At 37.8% G+C, this 23,636-nt stretch overlaps 1 protein-coding gene across 1 annotated transcript in view; it reads right to left on the minus strand.

Moving 5' to 3' along the window:
- Nucleotides 1–23,636, minus strand: part of LOC124721424 (kinesin-like protein KIF3B) — a 153,247-nt gene that overhangs the window by 81,167 nt on the left and 48,444 nt on the right. The window contains exons 6-9 of the mRNA XM_047246399.1: nucleotides 19,009–19,144; nucleotides 18,387–18,536; nucleotides 10,458–10,620; nucleotides 6,335–6,467 (exon numbers count right to left, since the gene is read on the minus strand). Coding sequence (XP_047102355.1) covers nucleotides 6,335–6,467; nucleotides 10,458–10,620; nucleotides 18,387–18,536; nucleotides 19,009–19,144 — 582 coding nt within the window. The remainder of the gene's footprint in view (nucleotides 1–6,334; nucleotides 6,468–10,457; nucleotides 10,621–18,386; nucleotides 18,537–19,008; nucleotides 19,145–23,636) is intronic.

Here is a 23,636-nt window from a genome sequence, read left to right on the forward strand (position 1 = left end):
TACTAAACAACAGACCTTTAGATGTTTCTACAAATCAGTTGGTATTCCAAGAGAAAGATTTCATTAAGTTCATGCCTGAAACAAAACTAGCACTAACCCAAATGCTTATCCTACTTACAGAAATACCTTCTGCCATTTAACTAATGTCAAACTACTTTTACGGCACAACGAAAATTCAGTCTTCATACCACATGGTTCATATATATGTGAGTGTCCTTGTTGCTACATCTACCCTATGTACCCCAACAGTACCACACTCCAGTCCAAACAACGGGTGATGGAAAATAAGAGGAGAGCTGGCTTTGACAGTACATATGTGATGTATCAGCAAAATTTGTCCAAAATTTATTACAAGCATAACTGTTGCCCAACTATCAGAAAGTATGAGCAGCCACAGACAAAATGTCTCCACCAGTAAAATCTGATACAATGTTGCCAAGTGTGTTGTGGCATCTCAATGTTTATTCCAGTTTTAGGGCCTTTCTGTTTAACTTAAATTAATTCACTGTGTTTTGTGGGATCATGTGAGCCAAAGCTACTTGCTAAGTGAATGACACTAAATAATTCACATAGGCTGACAAGAAAATTTGAAAACCGGATATATGACTATAAAAGCTTAAAAAATACTGACAAATAAAATGCAGTGTAAGACCCTAAACTAAGGAACAAACTACAGTGCAAAATAACAAGAGCCTGCCACAAGAAAGCTTTTCTGCTTATATTTGAAAATGTGGAGTTTAGCACTGAAGCCCCCCTAGTAACATCAGCACTTCTGAATTCTAAAGATATAAACTAATTCAATAATACAAACAATCCTGCTGGAGGAACATCTGCAAATGACCATTATAGTAGAGACTGAAAATTACGCTTTTTTAATTTAATTTAATTTTTGAATGCTTAAACCACAATAAGTTTTGGGCTATTATGTGCCCCTCATCAAGTGTGATACTGAAAATAAATAAGACACCACAGCTAACAATAACTTTTATATGCAGTATTGAACATGAGAAAACAAAAAAGAAGTACCATATAACATTTTTGAAAATATGTGCGCATGCTAGGTGTGCACCTTGCCAACAGCTGTTTTTAAAATTTATATTTTTTGTTTGTCATGTATGCTACTGCTTGTAAAAATTATTATTAGCATCGATCTCTTGTTTATTTTCAGTATCATACATGATGATGGGAACGCAAGCTCAAAACCGGCCGTCATTTAAGCACTGGAAAAAAATTCTTACAACTAAAGTGGTATTTTCAACTTCTACTAAGTCAATAATACGTGTTTGTCTGATCACTTGTCTAGCCTTAGTATATCCTCAATTATTATTGCTCTTCTCAATTCATACTGCTCCTCTCTTCTTACTTCTATTTAAGTAAATAAATCTATCATCAGTCTAAATGTTGGTTTGAACACCGTAGTGGAGGTGGTATGCTGCTGCCTTCCTCTGAGCTTACAACTTACTTACCAAGCCAGTTTATCATCAATTCAGAATCTTCTAGTTACACAATATACTTTCTCTTTAAAACAATATGTCCTCTGGCAATTATTCTAACAAAATGGCTTTGAACACTATGGGACTTAACATCCGAGGTCATCAGTCCCCTAGAACTTAGAACTACTTAAACCTAACTAACCTAAAGACATCACATACATTCATGACCGAGGCAGGATTCGAACTTGCGACCGTAGTGGTTGCGCGGTTCCAGACTGAAGTGCCTAGAACCACTCAGCCACATCAGCCGGCTAATTATTCTAACAAAAAAATTCTTTATTTTTATGTGAGCAACACTAAGCTGAGCTTCAGAGGGCACAGATTTTTTTTAACACTACAGGAAAGCCAAGAGTATTAATGATCAAAAATGCCCTGTGATATCCCAAATAAACTATACAGCAAGAATGATGATTAAAATACTTCTTGCTGTTGTACCACACCATAGTATAAAATACATTGACTATAAACTTAAAACTGATGTTTTGACCATATTACAGTGGCTTTCCTCAGGGCAAGTCTTGCCCCGAGGAAGGCTGTTGTAATACAATCGAAACATTAGTTTTAAGTTTATAATCAAAGTGTGTTATACTATGACGTGGTACAACACCCAAATGAATTTTAATTATCATGACAGCAGCCTAAGCAAGCAGTTGCAGTTACAGCCAGCACCTATTTGTCCACATGCAGTACTGATACAAACAATGTTGACTATACAATATAACTCCTGAGCCCACAAGCCCTAAAATGGCAACTAATTCCTCAGTACTGACAGTAAATAGATAAGTCTTTCATAACTGAATAACAGTTTCTCTCAGTCAAATGGAACCACTGATCAAACAATTTGGATTTTGTAAATGACTGTTAATGGTGCACACTTCAGGTTCACTGATCACATTATTTAATCAAAAGAAATTTTCATTTGGACTTTTCTTGAGCTGAGTAAGGCCGCTACGTACATAATATTCAACTATGAGTATAATTTATTTATAAATTTATGTCTCATTCTGACTATAGATATACTAATTGTCCTTTATCTTTTACATCTCTACACTATTACATGCATGGACCCGATAAACAAACTAATACTAGAGAAATAGGCAGTACTGGTAGCTCACATAAATAAAAAATTCTCATGAAATGCAGAAAGATCTGCATAAGATTAATACTTAGCATAAAAACTAGCAACTGACTCTTAACATTACCAAATGTTATGTAATTCACATGAATATATGGAAAAATATGTTGTTATTTGATTATAACATCACTGCGTGACCAATGGTATTACTTCCAAGCTGGAAACACTTAGGATGTCTATTTGGAGGTATCTGAAGTGGAACAACCAGATCTATCTATATCATGGAGGAAGAAGATGCCAGACAAGATTCATTGGACCAATCAAAAGGAAAGTTAATTTATTCACAAAGGATGTTAGTTACAAGTCTCGTGTTCTTAAATATTTTCCATCACCTGGTGCCCTTACCAAACAGATTAATGGATAACAGGGAGGATGGTTAACACTTTGGAGATTGGCCACTTAGACAAATACTGGGCCCAGGAAACTGGCCATTTATGCTGTTATTTAAAGTGTTATGGGCACATATGTAATTGATATGTCTTCAAGAGTAACACATACTAAAAAGGGCCAAGCTTCAACATTTATTTTTCATATTTAGTTTGGTTCTTTGACAGATTATAAATTTTAAATTAATGATGACAGAAAGTATAATCATCCTCCTAAGAAAAACGTGTGAGGTGAGTTACCGAGAAATTTCTTCATCTTGAGCTTCCAGAATTTCTTGCTCACACAACAAAGATGACTTATTTGTAACAGAATTCCAGCAAACTGAGAAACTGAACAAGTACACACATGAAATTATGCTAACACAATCATATAGACTCGGCCATTCCTGAAAGCAGCTGTTATGCTTGCTAATGTTTCTTTCAAAATAATTCTAGAAATAGACAACAGAAGGCAGCACAATTCATGGGGCAGGGCAAGAGACATCTGCACATTGTGTTCATATGAAATGAGCCAAGTTTCCAAAGGATAGGTGGCTCGCAAGTCAAGAAAATCAGTCACACCTATACTCGAGCATGGTCTTTTTTAACGCAAAGTTGTGGCTCAAGCTATGCTCAGGCATTCCAAACTTTAAGCCAAGTTATCTGCTCACTAATATCCATAACATTGCCTATGGTAATCACTGAAGCAAATATGGAGGCCAAAGAAGTTGAGAACTTCCAGAGGGGCTCAAAACTTACTGTCACTCCAGGATACATATAACTTATGGGAAGCTATAAATGAACCCCCCCCCCCCCCCTTCAACCCTTCTGCTGAGACAAGATGTGGCCATCCTGCAAATGCAAATGGTTTAAGTTTGCAACAGATCTATGCAGCATAAGGAGCTTGCTTGCTATGTCAAAGATATCAGTATTTCTATATTCACGTGGGGCAGCAGTGCTATTGAAGAAAGAGCCTAATTACAGAACAGACAACTTAATCACAGTGTACCGATGCTCCACACATACTATCTCATGTAACACACAACCTTTCACTTTATGGCTTGCCTTTAAAGTAGATTGTTCTTCCCACTGTTTGCATTGGTACTAATACAGATTATGCAATACTGTAGCCGCAAAAATTATAAGAATATCACATAATTTAATGTTGTTAGCTACTTCAGACAAGTTTTGTTTCGCACTAGGCGTTAAGAATTTTATATTTCATAAAATATCTTCCCTTCCATTAGGCCATCTGCTGCAGCAATCTTATGTAGAATGCTTGAAATAAAGAGTCTTGGTTGCAATTTATACTTTTATTAACCAGGTGTTTCGCCTTCATGGGTTAGCTGAAGATTATCTAGAAGGATAATAAAATAAGAAAAAATTAGAATATGGTCCTAGCTTGCACGATTCTAAATGTGAATTTTCCTTTCACAGCATAAAAAATTGTGTTAGACTGAAGCAAGTTTCAAGCCAGATAAACTGGCAGAGGCCTAGACAAAACCAACTAATGTGATATTGTTTAACAGTGGGACAGAATGTTAAATAAATACTCAAACTGAACAAAACATATCTTAAAAAAATGGTACTGGCAGGCCAGAATGGTGCAATGGTAGGATTACACTCATGAAGGAGAACACACATTTAAACAGAATACACAGAGGTGCCATTGCGACTTCCTGGCAGGAGTGTCAAGTGGGCACACAGGCAAGCAGTGGACCGAGGCTTGCATACCGTGACTGCAGTGTACACATACAGGTGGTGCTCAAAGCAGTTATATGACAGTCAGCATATTTAATGCTCACGAAAAACATCTAAAAATGGTTGAATCACTGTAATGAAATTAAAAGGTTACAATTAATCAATTCTTAGATGGTATATTTTCAAATTGAGTGGGGAGTTCTTGATTTAAGAACTTGTTTTATCCCCAGTTATTGGGAAGAAGCCCATCTTTGATGGTTATCTTATTACCATTTTATTTAGTTATGGCTGGTGTCACTATTTTATTTATTTGGAGTAACTTACAAGTTTCCCTTTATGTGCAATTTTGTTTTGATTAATTGTATCCTAAAAATTTCATTATAGTCATCAAACAACTTTTAGATTTTTTGTATCCATTAAATACACTGACTGTCATTAGCTGCCCTGAGTATACCTATGTTTGTTCTCTGCCGTCATTGTATGCAAGCCTCACACCATTTCTCGTCTGTATGCCCACTTGACGCTATTGCCACTAAGTTGCAGTAGCGTTCCTGTGTATTCTATGTGTATACTTCCTTGTTAGTTTGGTCCTACCACTGCACCATTCTGACCTGCAGGTGCGACTTGATTAAGGAATGTTTCATCCAATTTGATCATCATTACATTATGTATTAGTTGTTTTTGACTAGGATTTCTTTGCGGGTTTATTAGGTTTGACATGTGCTTCAATCTAGCACAGATCCATTTTATGGTTTTTAAAATGTTCTAAAAGGAAAATTTTAAGGTTAGTAACAATTTCTTACTCACGTTTAGAATCGTGTGTACTAGGACTGTACCCTAACTTTTGATTATTTTGTTAGCCCTAGAGATAATCTGAAGATGCCCCATGAAGGTAAACCACTTTTAATAAAAGAATAAATTGCAACCAAGACTTTTTTTAATTCAAAAATGTTATATTTCACTTTCTGAGAATCTTCAATCTCTCATCAAAACAGTGGTAACATAAATTGTTTTATTATATGAAGTACAGTCAAGGTTCTTTTCAATGTTATTTGATTGCAGTAACTCCTACACATCTCAAAAAATTTAACTATACTTTGACCAGAGCAACAAAGAGACTGAAAGCTGGGCATGCAAGTTGGTTGTGTCCTTGGTTCACTGTTTCCCACCTGCTTATTATCACTGCAGCAGTAATAGATGTGTGGGCTTATGTATAGTAGTGAGATTGCTTGACAGGATCTTATCACTTCTCTGCACACTTTGTTTGCTTCTGAGATTCTATTTCACAAAGTTAAAACTCCACACACATAAACAAAATTTCCCAGAACAGTTATGTTACCAACCACAATTGTCATCTCCAGCTAACTGTGGTAAACAACATATGACAATGGTGAACAGGGTAGAAGGCATGTACATGATCATTCTTGGATTTGTTTATGGTGTGGTAGCTGTTCTCCAAACTGCTAATGGTCAATCACTTTGTTACTCTGTCCCAAATACATAAAAAATTCTATAAAATGGTTACAGACAAATTCCCAATAATTCAGGACGCAACACTGGTTTTCTTGCACACTGCCACACTTAAGTATTATCAAAGTCATGGAGTAAAATGCTTGAATTGAAGAGAAATTTGACATTACCTTGTAACAACCTTGTAAGCTTAGAATCTCTGTATGGTATATGAGAATTCTTTCCATCCACTAAAGCAGAAATTACATTGCCTAGTGCAGACAATGACAAATTTATCTTTGTAGCCTCTTTCAATCTTTCACCCTGTCAAAAAGAGGTAAATAATAAATACTGACATTATATAGAATAGTGTCCTACAACTAGTTCAAAGTAAGTATCAAAGGAGCATTTCTTTTTTGTTTGTGTACTTTGTGAGAAACAAGAGCTCAAAGTTGCTTCCCCATATTCAAGTTACAGAAACATTCAATGGTGTAACCACAAACCTAGGCTAAAATAATGGTACTATTTCTTTGCTGGAAATACTAACAAGAGTTTGAAATACAATCTCTTGTGATGCCAGTTGCTATAATGTACACAGGTGTTGCATTTAGCATTGCTGAACAGTGACATATGCATTAATTTATTAAACAGCTAGACATTCAAGCACAAATTAGTACCACAAATTTCCTAACATCTAAAATAATTAAACAATGGAAAGGACAGAATATCAACAACATTATGAGAAGGATATATACTACTCACTGTAAAGATGACACGAGTTGCAGACAGGCACAACTAATAGACTGTTACACATTGAGCTTTCGGCCAAAGCCTTCTTCATAAAAGAAAACACACACACACACACACACACACACACACACACACACACACACACACACACACACACACACACACAAAAAACCAGGCAAACATGACTGCTATATCCGGCCACGGGGACCAGGATGCACCTCTTATGTTGAATGAAAGCAGCTGTCCGGAGTGGGGCAGGGAAGAAGGAGAAGGGATAGCAAGATATGGGTAAGGGGACAAAAGTGCTGCCTGGAGAGCATGCAGTTATTAGATGGCAGTAGAACAAAGCTGCCAAGAGCAGTGTTGGGAGGCTGTGGGGGAGGGAGGGGGAGGAGGGAGTAGAGTAGAAAAGGATAAGAGCAGCAAAGAGAAAAGACGGGCAGGTGCAACAGCAGAGGACAGTACACAATGAGAGTGGGGACGTGAGTAGTGAGGAGGTGATAGGAGGAGGGGGGGGGGGGGGGGGACTGTTAAGTAGAGGGTGTGGGGACCCTATGCTACCGTAGATTGAGGCCAGTATAATTTCAGAAGTGCAGAATATGTTATAAGGATAATTCCCATCTGCACAGTTCAGGAAAGCTCGTGGTGAAGGGAAGGATCCAAATGGCCTGTGTTGTGAAGCAGTCATTGAAATCAAGCTCAGTTTAACATAACATGCTGGATTTCCATGGCTACTTCACATCTGGATGTGCCCCTCCACTACTAGCTTTTCTGAACTGTGCAGATGGGAGTTATCCTTACGACACATCCTTCGCTCCCCTAATTGTCCTTGCCTCAATAACCAGTAACCTACTGTCCCCACACCCTCCACCCAACAGCTTCCGTCCCTTCTGTCCAATCACTTTCTACCAATTCACGTCCCCTCACCTCACTGTGCGCTGCTGGCCAACAATGCACCCACTAATCTTTTCCCTTTCTCTGCTCCTCTCCCTTTTCTGCTGCCCCCCTCCCTCCCCCCAGCTTCCCAATGCTGCACCTTTTAGCCTTGTCCTGTTGCCGTCTAATCCTTTCACACTCCACCAGACAGCGCCCTTCTTTCCCCCTACCCGTACCCTGATATCCCTTCCCCTTCCCCCACTCTGGATTGTTGCTTTCGTTCAACGCGAGTATTGTATTCTGGCAGCAGCGGCCAGAGATGGTCGTCATGTGTGCATGATACGTGGGTGATAGTGTGAATTTGTTTTTTTCTTTTCTGAAGAAAGCTTTGGCCAAAAGCTTAATGTGGTACAATCTTTTAGTAGTGCCTGTCTACAACTCAATGTGTTATCTTTACGGTGAGTGACAATCTATCTAAAATAAGTAGGTAGAGTTCTACAGGAGAGAAAGTTAACAAGTGTTTTATTTTCTCTTAAGTATTGGTAACACGTTTTATTTTGTCTGATGTACTAAGATATGGTTGGATGTAAATTTAACTTCTTAAAAACACACACACACACACACACACACACACACACACACACACACACACACACACACACACACACCCTTGGCATGCATGTCAATCATTAGTCACAATTCTTTGTGCCAAGTTGATTGCTGCCAATCCCCCCCCCCCTCCCCCCTCCCCCATAGTGCATTATGTCGTTCATGTTTAGTGTTATCATCAGGCCTGGTACGGTAAATAAGGTGAATGAAAAATACTAGACAATGAGCCTGTGGAGCACACTTGTGTGAGAGACAGTTATCAGCACCTGACAGAGATTGAAAGGGGCCTCATTTTGGATCTCCATTTGACTGGCTGGTTAAATTGTGCAATATCCAGATTTGTGGGGCTTTCCAATGTGACACTGGTCTGATGTCGGACTGCATGGGAATGTCAGGGCATGCATACTCATTGTCAAGACTCCAGTCAAACATATCTGATCACCACATGGGAGGATCACCATATTGTGCACCAAACACATCGCAACTCGTTCAAATCTGCACTTGGCATCTGAGAACAAATAATAGAGACTCCCTGCATTATTCCATCATTCCACACCATTGTTCGGAGACTAGCAGAAGCCGTGACAGGGAATTACCATCCTATGCATAGGCTGCCATTAACACCACAGCACAAACCGCTGTACTTGGAGTGGTGCTGTGGTGGGGAAGCAGGGGCTACTGATTAATCACGTCGCATTGTGTTCAACAATGAATAATTGGTTTGCACTATCCCAAATGACCATTGCCGGTGAGTGTGGCACCGACCTGAAGAGAGGTCCCACTCTTCCAGTGTTTGGAGGGGCACAGTAATGTCACTCCTGGTACCATGTTGTAGGGAGCCATCGTGTATGACTTCAGGTCACAGCTGCTAGTGGTATACAGACATCCTGCATCCTCATGTGTTATCTCTCTCACAACAATATTGCAGTGCCATTTTTACAACAGGATAATGCTCATCCGCACATGGCATGTGTCTCTACAAACCATCTGTATAATGAAGAAGTACTTATGTGGCCAAGAAGATACTAGATCAGTCCCCGATAGAACAAATGTGTTACCAGCACGGATGTTAACTCTGTTCCAGTGCTAGTATCCAGAATATCAAGGATATGTTAGACAGTTCTATGCCAGTTTGTCTCAGGAGAGGATGCAATGGCTTCATGACACCCTTTCCAACCAAATCTGTGCACGCATCTAGGCCAGAAGGGATGCAATGTAATACTGACAAATGGCCTTGTACTGCCAAATTCTTTGGAAATTTGACTCAATTTCTAATCATTAAAATAATATCACATACCCTTTCAACTTGTGAAGTTTCATTTTGCTTTCTCTTCCACTTCTGGTTGCTCCACTTTCTTTTGTCAGACACTGTATAGACCTTTTACTTCAAAAAATTTTTATAGCTGTGCTACTCTCTTCCAATAATCTAAAACTGAGGTAATTGTAGATTCACCCTCCTATTGGGAAATAAATTACAAGCAACTAAAATGCAGTATACTGTTATAAGTGCATCACAAGCACCTGGTTCATCCTCTCATTCAAGATAAAAACCCATAAACCAGGGGTTTATGCCCATTACAAAGGTGTTGACTATAACTTTGTGGACCTTTTTTCTGAATGAGAAAATATAAGATTTACATTAATTCTCATGAAATTTCAGCAATTGGAGTAAAAATATGGCTCTAAATGGTTTCAGATGCTGGAATTGCTAATAAACACTTATAGAAAATGCAAAGTTCAATTTATGATACTCATTCCTAGCAGACACAAGTCATTCCCAAACAGCCTGGGAAATCAATCAGCATTTTTATCTGCAGTAGGAGATTCAGTAAACAATTATGCCTGATGTATCAGAACACATATTCCAACTACATAGTAGCTCTTACATTAATCTGAATCTCTTCAAAGTGTGTCATCCTCCAACAAACCCACTGTAATATTAAGTGGTGAAATAGTGCTGGAATGTTGTCTAAGCTAAAAGATACAATGAATGATGGAGTACTACTGCAGTGTATTGTAACAATGTTATATGAAATATTCAAAACGTGTGTTTGAAAAATACAGAGAAAGAGATTTTACCTTTGTTCCAGTTTTACACTGTTTCTCACTTCCTGCAAGATCTACCAGATTCAATTTTCCAACTTTGACCATCTTCTGACAGCTATCAACAGTTGGACCCATCTCTACCGTAATCATGAAAATGGCATGTGATCGAGAACTTCTTTCATTCATATTAGTAGTACTGCAACAGACAGAATCTCTATCATTCCCATGGATAAGAACTGAACCACTGCACTTTTAGAGTTGCAAAAATTAGACTGAAGAATATGGACTGAGCAAAAGAAGCAGGTATTTCAGACAGAATATAAGTAGATTTCTGACCAGTAAGACATAAAGATTTTCTTAAGGCTAGGAAAAACTTGCCTATGTATACAAAAATAAATAAAAATAAAAAAATAAAAAAAAATCACACTTATGCCATATATATACATAGAGTGGATACAGAGTTTTTCGGTGCAGGGGGGGGGGGGGGGGCACTAGGATTAGGAGGGTAAACATGTTCTTTTATGCTTTGTGAGTTTAATTTTAAAATGAACACACACACACACACACACACACACACACACACACAATATATATATATATATATTATATATATATATATATATATATATATATATATATAGGTTATTCAGATGCCCCATTCTTGGTTTTATGCAACCAGTGCAGTGCTTCCAAATACCATGTGCAAGGTTTTCATACACTCTCTCTCTCTATGCGCGAACTATTAGTCCTACAGGAAAAAAAGAACATGACCTTTTTGTAGGAAAGGTAATGTAGTTAAATTTTGTATTGGGATATATTTTCACTAGAGGCCATAGTTTTCAAATTATTCAAGAAAAATATACAAAAGCGATCTTCAAATGCATTTTTCTTGAGTAACTCAAAAACTATGGTCTCTAAAGAAAGCATATCCCAGTACAAAAGTTAACCACATTAAATTTCCTACATAAAGGCCCTGTTCATTTTTTCAGCAGGACAAATAGTTTTGCACACAGCAAGTGAGAGAATACGAAAATCTTACGCATAGTATCTGAAGGTGTTGCAGAAAATCTGTAGGTAGGGACAGCTGAATCATCCTGTATATATATTGTCAACAATGTAAGGAAAAGCTAGACTGCTACTTACCATAAAGATGACACATTAAGCTGCAGACAGGCACAACTAAAAGACACTTACAAATTAGCTTTCAGTCACAGCCTCCATCAGAAAGGAAACACACATTTGTTCACACAAGCAAGCACAGTTCACACACACGAAGGCCATCTCTGGCAGCTCGGACCAGGTACTGTACATTACACATTACAAATTAATTTTATTACAGTAATTACTGCATATGGTACACATATAAGTAATATAATTTTATTACAGTCATTGTTATATATGATACTATGAAAGTTTCCTCTTCTGTTTCCTGCATAAGATATCCAAAACTTCCTCAGCATTCATCATAGATGCAATACCTTGATGGATATGCATCAGTGACAATCCATTTAAAGGATCTTCCTTCATCTTGCTGCGAAAATATGTCTTCAGATGGTGTAAGGTTGAGAAAGATTCCTCTGCAGTACAGGTTGTTGTAGGAAATGTGCACAATAACTAACAGAAGACTAATATATGGCAGTGTCATTGCTCTTTTATTGGACTCTAATGGAAACTTTTTCATATTTTCGTCCATGTGTTGAAAAATTTGCATCTCTCTCTTCACAGCTACAAAACATGGGAGATCATCATTGTATGGTTCAGCATTTTGCAAAACATGCTCTACATCTTTATCACTAAAGAATTGCGAAAGCAATTTTTGTAGATGTCAGATTTTTTAACTCAGTTGTAGGGAGTCTTAATGACATTTCATTTAACAAATGAGCAAGAAAAGGTATTAACACCAACAGACTTTAATACTCTTCTACAGACTATGTCTGAAAATTGGGTCTGTTCAAAGCATAGCTGTACATTGCTACGTAAACAGAGAGCCACCTATAAGCGTTTCTGAAAGTTCTCCATTGATTATTAATATTGTTTGTCTATTTATATGTTCAATTAGCTTTTACCACTGGCTTCATTTGTGTATCAGTAGTATTCTTATGATGAGTGAATACCAGAGCAGCACAGCTCATGATATGCACCTTCTCTTCCGGTGTCCCATCACACGCAGTCAAAGTTTAATGTATGTGTATTGTAACATCGGTATCGATTGTAAGTAGTTTATACAATGTAATTATGTGTATGTAACTACGAAGTAGTTGTTCTTTACTGAGTAAGATCTTTGAATTGTCAGAGGGAAGTGGAAGTTTGTGATGTGTGTGTTGCAAAAACTTAATAATGTTTAAAAATAATGAAACTTTATAAAATATGTCTGTTTATAAAAGATAAATTGTATGTAGAAAACTTTATAAAATATGTCTGTTTATAAAAGATAAATTGTATGTAGAAAACTGGTTCATACTTAGGGAAGTTGTATTGTAAGGAAGGAAAAGGTGTAGGGAACCCCCTCCGCTACAGAAGGGGCTTTGCACGTGGGAAAAGGTGGATCTGGTGGTCAATCTGGGCGGCAGCGAGAGAGAGAGAGAGAGAGAGAGAGAGAGAGAGAGAGAGAGAGAGCACATTACGCAGTCCGTGGCTAGACATTGTACTGTTAACAACGCGGGTGCCAAGTGAGGCATTTGGGAGGCAATTGATGTTGAAATTGCCTCGGATGTGACTTTGGCTGTCGTATGGTGCTCATTACCATGGAATGGTTCTGAAATGAGGGAAATATGTGGCCAAGAAGAATTTATAAAGAGCATACAACTTCAAGAGCATGGGACCACTTAGCCGCCACTTGCTTGCCACCACTATTGTGCCACTGCTCCACCAACTGCAGGAGTTCAGATATGTATCACAGTATGGACTAGTATATTGATGTGAGTGTTTTTCAATAATAATTTCAATGATAAGAAATTTGTGTTTGAACTTTGAAACTATCCTGTTCATGAAACCAAGCAGGGTCCTATCCTAAACATGCTAAAGACAGAGTATCTTGTTTATGAAGAAGCACTAACTTGTTTCTATTTGAATGTGCCTAAGTTTCAGTGTTAAAGCATATAAATGTTGCTAGTTAAATTACTTATTTCACAGGTAAAGAGAGAGGCACTTAATTTGGAACTTATAAAAAACTTTATTTTGCTTTTAATTGTTTCTACTTTGAATGTGCCAAAGTTTTAGTGCTAAAGGGCATAAATGTTGTTTGTTAAAATAACTTGCTTCACAAGTAATGAAAGAGTCACACAATTTTGAACCTACTTGAAACTTAACTTTACCTTTAACTTGAAGTTAATTAAGAATATTGTTAGTGTAAATTGCTACAAAGCATTGAAAGATAAATAATTTCAAGTGGGGTTAGAAATCAGTATTAGTGTGATGCAAATTGTTTAAGGAATGTGTGCATAGTTTGCTTATAAGGGAAGTGACTGTTTATGGGCCCCCACTATATTCTTTTCTATTATGAGAAAGTTAAACTAAAGATTGTTTTGCTAAAGAAATCTGAGGTATTTCCATAAATGAGAGAGCGTAAAAAAAAATGTGTTTGTACAGTGTTATCTATCTGCATTTGTGGTGTGTGTGTGTTAGTTAAACCAGGACTCTTGTAATACTTCATTTAGTCTCATGAGGTCTTTGATAACCCTTTGGTGCTGAATTGGTTAATGGTTGAGCTGGTGATTATTATCAATAGGAGTAAAGTGCTAATTATCTCCAGAATGAGATTTTCACTCTGCAGCGGAGTGTGCGCTGATATGAAACTTCCTGGCAGATTAAAACTGTGTGCCCGACCGAGACTCGAACTCGGGACATTTGCCTTTCGCGGGCAAGTGCTCTACCAACTGAGCTACCGAAGCACGACTCACGTCCGGTACCCACAGCTTTACTTCTGCCAGTATCTCGTCTCCTACCTTCCAAACTTTACAGAAGCTCTTCTGCGAACCATGCAGAACTAGCACTCCTGAAAGAAAGGATATAGCGGAGACATGGCTTAGCCACAGCCTGGGGGATGTTTCCAGAATGAGATTTTCACTCTGCAGCGGAGTGTGCGCTGATATGAAACTTCCTGGCAGATTAAAACTGTGTGCCCGACCGAGACTCGAACTCGGGACATTTGCCTTTCGCGGGCAAGTGCTCTACCAACTGAGCTACCGAAGCACGACTCACGTCCGGTACCCACAGCTTTACTTCTGCCAGTATCTCGTCTCCTACCTTCCAAACTTTACAGAAGCTCTTCTGCGAACCATGCAGAAACATCCCCCAGGCTGTGGCTAAGCCATGTCTCCGCTATATCCTTTCTTTCAGGAGTGCTAGTTCTGCATGGTTCGCAGAAGAGCTTCTGTAAATTTTGGAAGGTAGGAGACGAGATACTGGCAGAAGTAAAGCTGTGGGTACCGGACGTGAGTCGTGCTTCGGTAGCTCAGTTGGTAGAGCACTTGCCCGCGAAAGGCAAATGTCCCGAGTTCGAGTCTCGGTCGGGCACACAGTTTTAATCTGCCAGGAAGTTTCATATCAGCGCACACTCCGCTGCAGAGTGAAAATCTCATTCTGGAAACATCCCCCAGGCTGTGGCTAAGCCATGTCTCTGCTATATCCTTTCTTTCAGGAGTGCTAGTTCTGCATGGTTCGCAGAAGAGCTTCTGTAAAGTTTGGAAGGTAGGAGACGAGATACTGGCAGAAGTAAAGCTGTGGGTACCGGACGTGAGTCGTGCTTCGGTAGCTCAGTTGGTAGAGCACTTGCCCGCGAAAGGCAAATGTCCCGAGTTCGAGTCTCGGTCGGGCACACAGTTTTAATCTGCCAGGAAGTTGCTAATTATCTTTCTATTATTGCCAATTTATGCAAATGATAACTTGCACTTTACCAAGAGAGAAAGAATGAAACCGCCTTTCGCTAAATTATATTTAAATTCTTTGAGATTAATGTTCCAAATTATTATGCCTAATTAGGCTGGTGACTGTTCATTATTTCATTCATAAAACACTTTCACTTCTTTCATTATTTCCTAAGGTAAAGTCTTTCAGCTTTCTATTGATTGTCATGGTCACGAAATTCATGTTCAATGCCCTCTGTTCATTAGGTTAACTCATGGTCAAACATTTCAAAATTCCTCCCAGAAGGTAATACTTATTGTACATTAACGTCATATTTGGCACAACATACGAACATAGGTGTTATAGTATGTCTACGGCTTCAAAGCTCAGACAGGAATGCATCAATTCCAATTCAGATTTTTTTCATTTATTTGAAGGCTAGTTTAATCAGAATTGTCTTGTCATATGTTTAATGAAAGTTTGTTCAGCCATTTCCAGGTCATCTGTCATATACAGTAAGAAGTTTGCTGGCAGCAAAATACTGCCTAATCAATATGTGGTACATAATGCAATGACATACTACAATATAGATCTCAGAAATATCTACAAAAAAATTCTGCGAGAATGTACATTTATCTTTTATGGTTAATCCATGATCATTTTGTAATGTCTTTCAGATTCACTGTGCGAGGTGCAATCAAAAGGTAGAAATTATGATTATGGGTGAACCATGAAAGATATGCTCTTGTGGAGTTTTGTGCAGATCTTTTTGGGATCTACAGTTTTGTGCTTTCCAATCTGATGTAGCTCTTACTGCTTGCATAGTGTATCATAAAAAAGTGTATTGTCAACAAATTTTTTGCTGCCCTGATTCACAGTTATCAACTATTATCACCTATACCTACTGATTAATTCTTTTTAAGTAGCCTATGTTCCTCCTCAGTTTCAAGCTATCTCCATGCCATGGAAAGGTGAAAGACAAGAGTTACTTTCACTATTATAATATTGGTATCTTATGCATTACGCACTGTGCCTTTCAAAAAGAAGTGAAGTGCTATAACATGAATGTTGGAAAATCGAAACATGTAGCTTCAAATAAAGCTGTTTATAACAACTAGTGGTGGTACTATTTCTTAGTATCTAGGAAAAGAATCCAGAAATATCAAATATTTACTGAAAATATCTGAACATGTGAGCCTGATCGCAGCCCTAGAAATTTACAAATTTTTCACAATGTAAAAGATTTAACTTTACATGTGTAACCAGTAAAACCTACACGGTAAATCATTTACTCACTACGCAATCACAACACTATAAACACCATCATATTTTAGTGTTCTTTTATCATAAATTCTGACAAAAAAAGAAAGAAGAAGAAGAAGAAGAAATTAAATGGAGATATAACACAAGCCACACTTACCTTTCATTAATTCCAGGCTTTCTACATTTTTTTCAACTCACAATTCTCGTCAGTGCAAATTGGGATTATGTCAAGTCTCTCCCTCCCTCCCCCCCCCCCCCCCCTCCCTCTCTCTCTCTCTCTCTCTCTCTCTCTCTCTCTCTCTCTCTCTCTCTCTCTCTCTCTCTCTCTGCATGTGTTTGGCATATTCAGATGAAACAGTTAATTATTCATTAATGTTAACTGAACACACTAGTGTAGTTTGTTTACTGGAGTGTATTCAGAACATCAAGCAAAAGTTTAGAATTGGATAAATGCAGATTTGCTGAGTCCTACATCATGTATCTTGCTCACATTATTACGTTTGGAGGAGTAAATCCAGTCCCTCAACTAAAAAAGTGCCTTGGAACACTTTCCTACTTCTAAAAATATTTAGGAGTTGCAATATTTTTTTAAGATTAATTGATTAGATTCAGTTTTCGTTCCATAGACCCAAAAATTAGATGATTCTCATGGGTGTAGAACATGTCTAATTATTACTTTATTTTGTTAAAGATAACACAACTGCAACCAAAACTGTTACAAAATTGTTAACAAAGGGAATATCTCTTCTATGGCAACCAGAATATAAAACTTCGTTATTAATGTGGTAACAGCAGAAAAAGCACAATGATTACCGATCATGCTACTACTTCTTGGCTACTAAATATTTAAAAACTCTTTGCAGTCAATTAATGTGTAGGTTATTGAAATTCAGTGAATAATATTACATTATACAAAATGAAAAGGTAAATCACCACCAAAACTCTGATGAATGAGGTAGAAAAGTCTGAATTTTACGAGCAGATGAATTGCTCATACTGATTCAGAAATGTTCATAAAATTGACAATGACTGCTAAAACTACTTCATGTTGCCACAATTTATGACACTGGATGGATGTGTACTACAAGACATCACACAAGAATTGTCTAGCAGTACTGAAGTCACTAGGTCAATGAATTACCCATCAGTGCCATGATACCGTACAAGTATGTAGCAAAGGTAAGCAAAACACCCAGCATCACCCTGTAACCAAGTAGAGGTGGGCATTGTGCAAATGTTTCGGAATGAGACATATGTGCACATTGGTCCTGGGAAATGTGTGTCCAATATGCATCATACAAAACTCATTTGCAAACCTTATCCAAATCATATCAAACAGTAGATCTTGATGCAACTTCTGGATTTTTATTCATGGTTTATTTAATTAATATTACACAAGAACCTGTTACCAAAGCTTTTGCTAATCATTAAGTAGTGCTTTTGTATAGACTATAGGCTATCACGACTGCCAAAGGAACTAATTTCATGTCAAGTCACTATATAAATTTATGAAGATTAAGAAGTGATATAATACCTGATTCTACCACAAAGGCAATGTAACAGTAGAAAGAAACCACAAAATCATTACATAACTGTTACCATAATATTAAATCAAACTAATAATGGGTATAACAAAAACAATCAATCTAGATCACACCTAAAGTTTATTTGTTTTGGTAACTGGTTTAAGTCAAACATGACCATCTTTAGATCACCAACTCCAAAATTAACAAAATGATCCAAGTATGATACAGCTCATTACCATACAAACTAACACAGTAACATAGTTACTGTTACAGTTGAGATCTTCTCCATTAGAGTTTGCTGGTGCATGAAAATATTCCAAAAACTCACCCAATACTCCTATTTTGGTTTCCACGTGTCATAATTCTTTCAATTTCTTTAACATTTCTACATATATACGACGAAAGATCTTGCACATAAACACCTTCTGCCCCTTCTCTCAACTCATGTTTCTTTTCTGGATTCTTGTTCAAGAGATCTCTGAAAATGATAAACGATAAACTGATAAAAAATTCAAGTTCTTAGCACAATTAAAAAAGAACAAAAGAAAGGCTACATGGTAAAACATGACAATGGTGTATAGGCCCCACAAAAAAAATTATATTCACTGAACAATAATGAAATCAGTGTGCATTGGTAGCTCAGTTGTTACACCAGTAAACCACCAAACCTGACTGCCATGTATAGAACAGCTTCAAACATCTGATTACTTTAGAAATAAGTTACCATGTTAAATATATGCCTTTAAGCACAAAAGTGAGAAAAAGTTTAGAAAACATTTGAAATTATGCTTAAAGTTTGTTGGAAATGGCTAAGTGCTCCATTATGAAACAGTTTATGAATATAAACTGAGTAAGTTGCACTCCATTTTAAGCAACAGGCCATTTAGCAAGCAAGCTTAAAAATTATGTTAAGTACCAGACAAATTATAGTGTACATTATGTACACATACCTTATTTCTTCTTGATAGATTTCCAAATATGAGGATCGGACTAAATATTCCATATTTGAGGAACGAGCAATGTGACTAAATATCTGATCAAATGAACGGGGTATTATTCCTTTCTCAGTCTGATTCAGCCGGGACCCTGCAACAGTACACAATATCAAAATTTTATATTATGGGATTAAATTGCCTCACTTTTTTTGCCTAAATGCGGAAAATATATGCCAAACAGAAATGTTATATGCCATGATTTCTCTTCTGTTCATTGTTAATTTGCTTCACATTTTTCTCTGCAAAATTACCAAGCAAACTATTTTCTTACTTGTCAGTGTATTTCATAATTGTCTGAAATCTAGATGCAAATTTAGTGATGTGTGAAACAAGAAGTATCTGCAAGATTAGACACTCCTCTGTGATTAAAAAAATTGGTGCAGCGAACGTAGTAGAAAATACATTCAAGATAGTACCATTTAAACATCACGAAATATTTATGACCCTCTTCTGCATAGTGTAAATCACCAATGAGGAAATGTTAAACAACTCACAATGAAGTCTAATTAATCCACAAGAAACTATATACAGTTCATAGTATAGTAGTTTAATCAGTTTCAGAGAAGTAAAATCCCCCCACAAATAGGTATTACATACCTATGAATGAGATTTAACAAGAAAATGGACACTGTGAAATGACTAACTGAAACAAAGTAATTTAAACTGGAAGTATCATTGTAGGCCTAAAAACTTTGTTACAACACATTAAAGGTGAATAATGAGGTTTATCAATACTGATCCTAGTTTTGATAGAGACAGCAGATTAAGATTTGACATATTAGTCTCCTAGTGCACATCAGACTGTTTGGTTTCAACAATCCACATGCATCTGTAGAGGCAATCTCCGTTGTATTCTATATAGAAGCCTTTAAACATCACCTGTACACAAGGTTACACCATGCAAAGAGTGAACGTAACTGAATTCTGACAGGGGTATATTGTGTATCAAAAATTTAAGGTATGATCTTGTAGTTTCGGCCTTATGCAAAATATACCACAACGCAAAACTTTAATGGTGAAGTAATAAAAGTAATGGGGCAGAAAAAAAGAAGTTTTGGTGTGCAAACTAGCACAAAAGAGGTGAATAAATGATCAGATCTTTATGCCTTAAAATTGGAATGTATTATGAATTACGAAATATCTTCTAATGTGAGTGTGGCTGCAAAAAACAATTATTGTAGTTTAACCACAAAACGATTATTGGAGGTGACAGATATAATATTACAGATATTTAGTTAACCACTCTTTGAACATTTTGTGGTTCATGGTATGAGTAGTGTTCCCACACATTTTCTAACTCCAATACGGAAAATACAATGGTTGATTTTATCTGCTTGAAAATCATGACCCCCCCACATATCTGGACAGTATTATCCTTGCTGATAAACATGCATCACTGTTTCAATAGCATCTGCAGTAAATAACAGAAGCATGCAAGGTATATCAATAATGGGGCATTTGGCATTAACGAGATGGACAGCAGCAAAATAAGCACACTGATGAGGGATGACAGTCACTGTGAAGCTGACAGCAATCCCAATTTATGTAATTTTGTTAATGCCACAATTGACTTATTGCAGATACGAGGGGCATTTAATAAGTAACGCAACACTTTTTTTTCTAAAAACATGTTAGTTATATTCAGTATTCCAGTACACCATATTATTCCCCATTCTTTTGGCTACAAAACCCTATTTTTCAACATAATCTCCATTCAATGCAATGGCTTTACACCACCTTACTGGTAGGGCCTGTATGCCCACATGGTACCCCTCTACTCGTCGACATCGGAGCCAACATCTTGCTGCACAAAAACCTCCCCATCATCCACATACTGTTTCGTGCAAAGGGCATCCTTCATTGGGCCTAATAGACAGAAATCCGAAAGCTGGTTGGAACGCGAGAGATCAGTCAGGTTTTTGCAACTTTGTTGCGGTGACAGATGCCTCGCCCAACAACTCACCATGCTTTTGTTCACTGCCAAGTCTTTCTAGACATTCTGCAAGTGCCTATGAACATATCTGTGGTGCTCTTGTTTACCACCAAAAGAAACTCAACAACAGCTCTCTGCTTGGAATGCACATCCATAACAGATGCCATCTTGAAGGTGACATATAGTGACGCCACCCATCTGAGCTTCGTGAAACCACAGGGGCTGTAGCAGGAATATTTTACAACAACCCACAACAAATTTTACAACCAAACTTGACTGGGAAAAAACAAATGTGTTGCATTACTTATTGAACACCACTTGTATTTGTTTATTCAATTACCAGTTTTGATAAATTTGATCATTTTCAGATTGGTCTAAATGCAGGAATGTGCATATGTTGTAAAAAATGTACATACTGCCCCTAAAGGATATCTACTGGATCTTTTGGAAGAGAGAGATTTTTGGGAATAGGAAATGCCACCCCTCTAAACTTTCTAATGAGCAGAGTGATTTTACTCCAAACACCTATTTTTTATTATATGACAAGTTGTTGTAGGTCCTATATTCCACTAGATCTCAGCTTCTCCCCCTGCCATCCACATTTTTCTTACTTTGGTTTCTGCGAGTCTGTTGTGCCTGCAACCTTTTTATCGTGTTTTGAAACACTGCTTCCAATTTGTTTATTTTTGTATCGTACATGTCACATGGGTTGGGTACTAACTTCTATGATTTGAGAGGTAGGTGTCATTATTGTACTTTTGCTTAGCCTTGGAGCTTTTATTAATTTTATTTCTCATTCTGTCCATTTTAACTGTGTCTTGGCCCCATGCCACCAGCGGTCCCTCAGATCTGTTTTTGGTATTCCCACTGTGCCTCTGACTTTTTTATCATTTAACAAGCTGCTGTCAGTTAACATTGTTGTAATGCATATGGTACATACACTTATTTGCAGCTGTCCTTCAGAATTTGAACTACTATTTCTCTTTTGACTCTAGCTCCTTTTTAATTGTATTTTAAATATTAAATTTAGTTGTATACATCTATATCAATGTGGATAATCTGCAAATCACATTTAAGTGCCTGGCAGAGGGTTAATCAAGCCTTCTTCACAATAATTCTCTGTTATTCCAATCTCGTACAGTGCAAGGAAAATCTAACACCAATATCTTTCCGTGTGAGCTCCGATTTCCCTTATTTTATTATGATGATTGTTTCTCCCTATGCACCGGGTGATCAAAAAGTCAACATAAATTTGAAAACTTAATAAACCACGAAATAGAGGTAAAAACTGACACACATGCTTGGAATGGCATGGGTTTTATTAGAGAGAGAGAAAAAAAAAAAAGTTCACAAAATGTCCAACAGATGGCGCTGGACAGGAAAACGTCAGTGGGTGCGTATGGCAATTGTGCATAAAAGGAGTTGTAATGAGAGAGAGAATCAGATGCGCCAGCAGTTGCAGCATGTTGACATTACCTGAAAAGGCGTTTTTAGTGAAGCTGTATTATCGGAATGGCGAATGTGCTAGTTCAGCGTTACAATCCTATCGCCATAGGAAGGGGATTCGAATGGGTAAAGATCCGTTGACAAATGCAGCTGTGGTGAGAATGATTTCGAAGTTCGAAGCCATGGGTTGTTTAGACGATAGACCCTGTAGTGGCCGACCAAGCACAAGACGTAATGCTGCTGAGACAGTTCAGGAAGAAATGGAGACTGTAGCGGATTCGTGTATGCACGGGGAAGTCAGCGCTTGTGCAGTCGCACGTTGCACCGGCATTCCATACACCACTATTTGGTTGGCAGTTAGGCGTACTCTCCGATGCTATCCGTACAAAATCCATCGGCATCATGAACTGTTACCTGGCGATTTAGTGAAGTGGAGGCATTTGCTGTGTGGGCATGTCAAAAGATGGTGGAAGATGACGATTGGTTGAGCAACATGTTGTGGACCAATGAAGCTCATTTCACACTCCGAGGGTCTGTCAACGCCCACAACTGCAGAATTTGGGCTAACGCAAATCCTAGAACTGTCGTGGAAACTCCATTGCACGACGAGAAAGTCACAGTATGGGTTGGCTTTACCACATCTACCGTTATCGGGCCTCTTTTTCTTCGAGGTAATGCGTGATTCTGGTTTTGTAACTGCTTCCGTGATGGGTGAGAGGTACACCCATATGTTACAGAATCGCATCATCCCCAGCCTGGCTGATAAACACCTGCTGGAACGTATGATGTTTATGCAGGATGGTGCTCCACTCCATATTGCTAGACGCGTGAAAGATCTCTTGTGCTCGTCGTTTGGTGATGATCGTGTGCTCAGCTGCCACTTTCGTCCTGCTTGGCCTCGCAGGTCCCCAGATCTCAGTCCGTGCGATTATTGGCTTTGGGGTTACCTGAAGTCACAAGTGCTTAGTGATCAAACGACATCGCTTGGGATGTTGAAAGATAACATCCGACGCCAATGCCTCACCATAACTCCAGACATACTTTACAGTGCTGTTCACAACATTATTCCTTGACAAAAGCTATTGTTGAGGAATGATGGTGGACATATTGAGCATTTCCTGTAAAGAACATCATCTTTGCTTTGTCTTACTTTGTTATGCTAATTATTGCTATTCTGATCAGATGAAGCGCCATCTGTCTGCCA

Source organism: Schistocerca piceifrons, chromosome X (assembly GCF_021461385.2).
Source record: "Schistocerca piceifrons isolate TAMUIC-IGC-003096 chromosome X, iqSchPice1.1, whole genome shotgun sequence".
NCBI lineage: Eukaryota > Metazoa > Arthropoda > Insecta > Orthoptera > Acrididae > Schistocerca > Schistocerca piceifrons.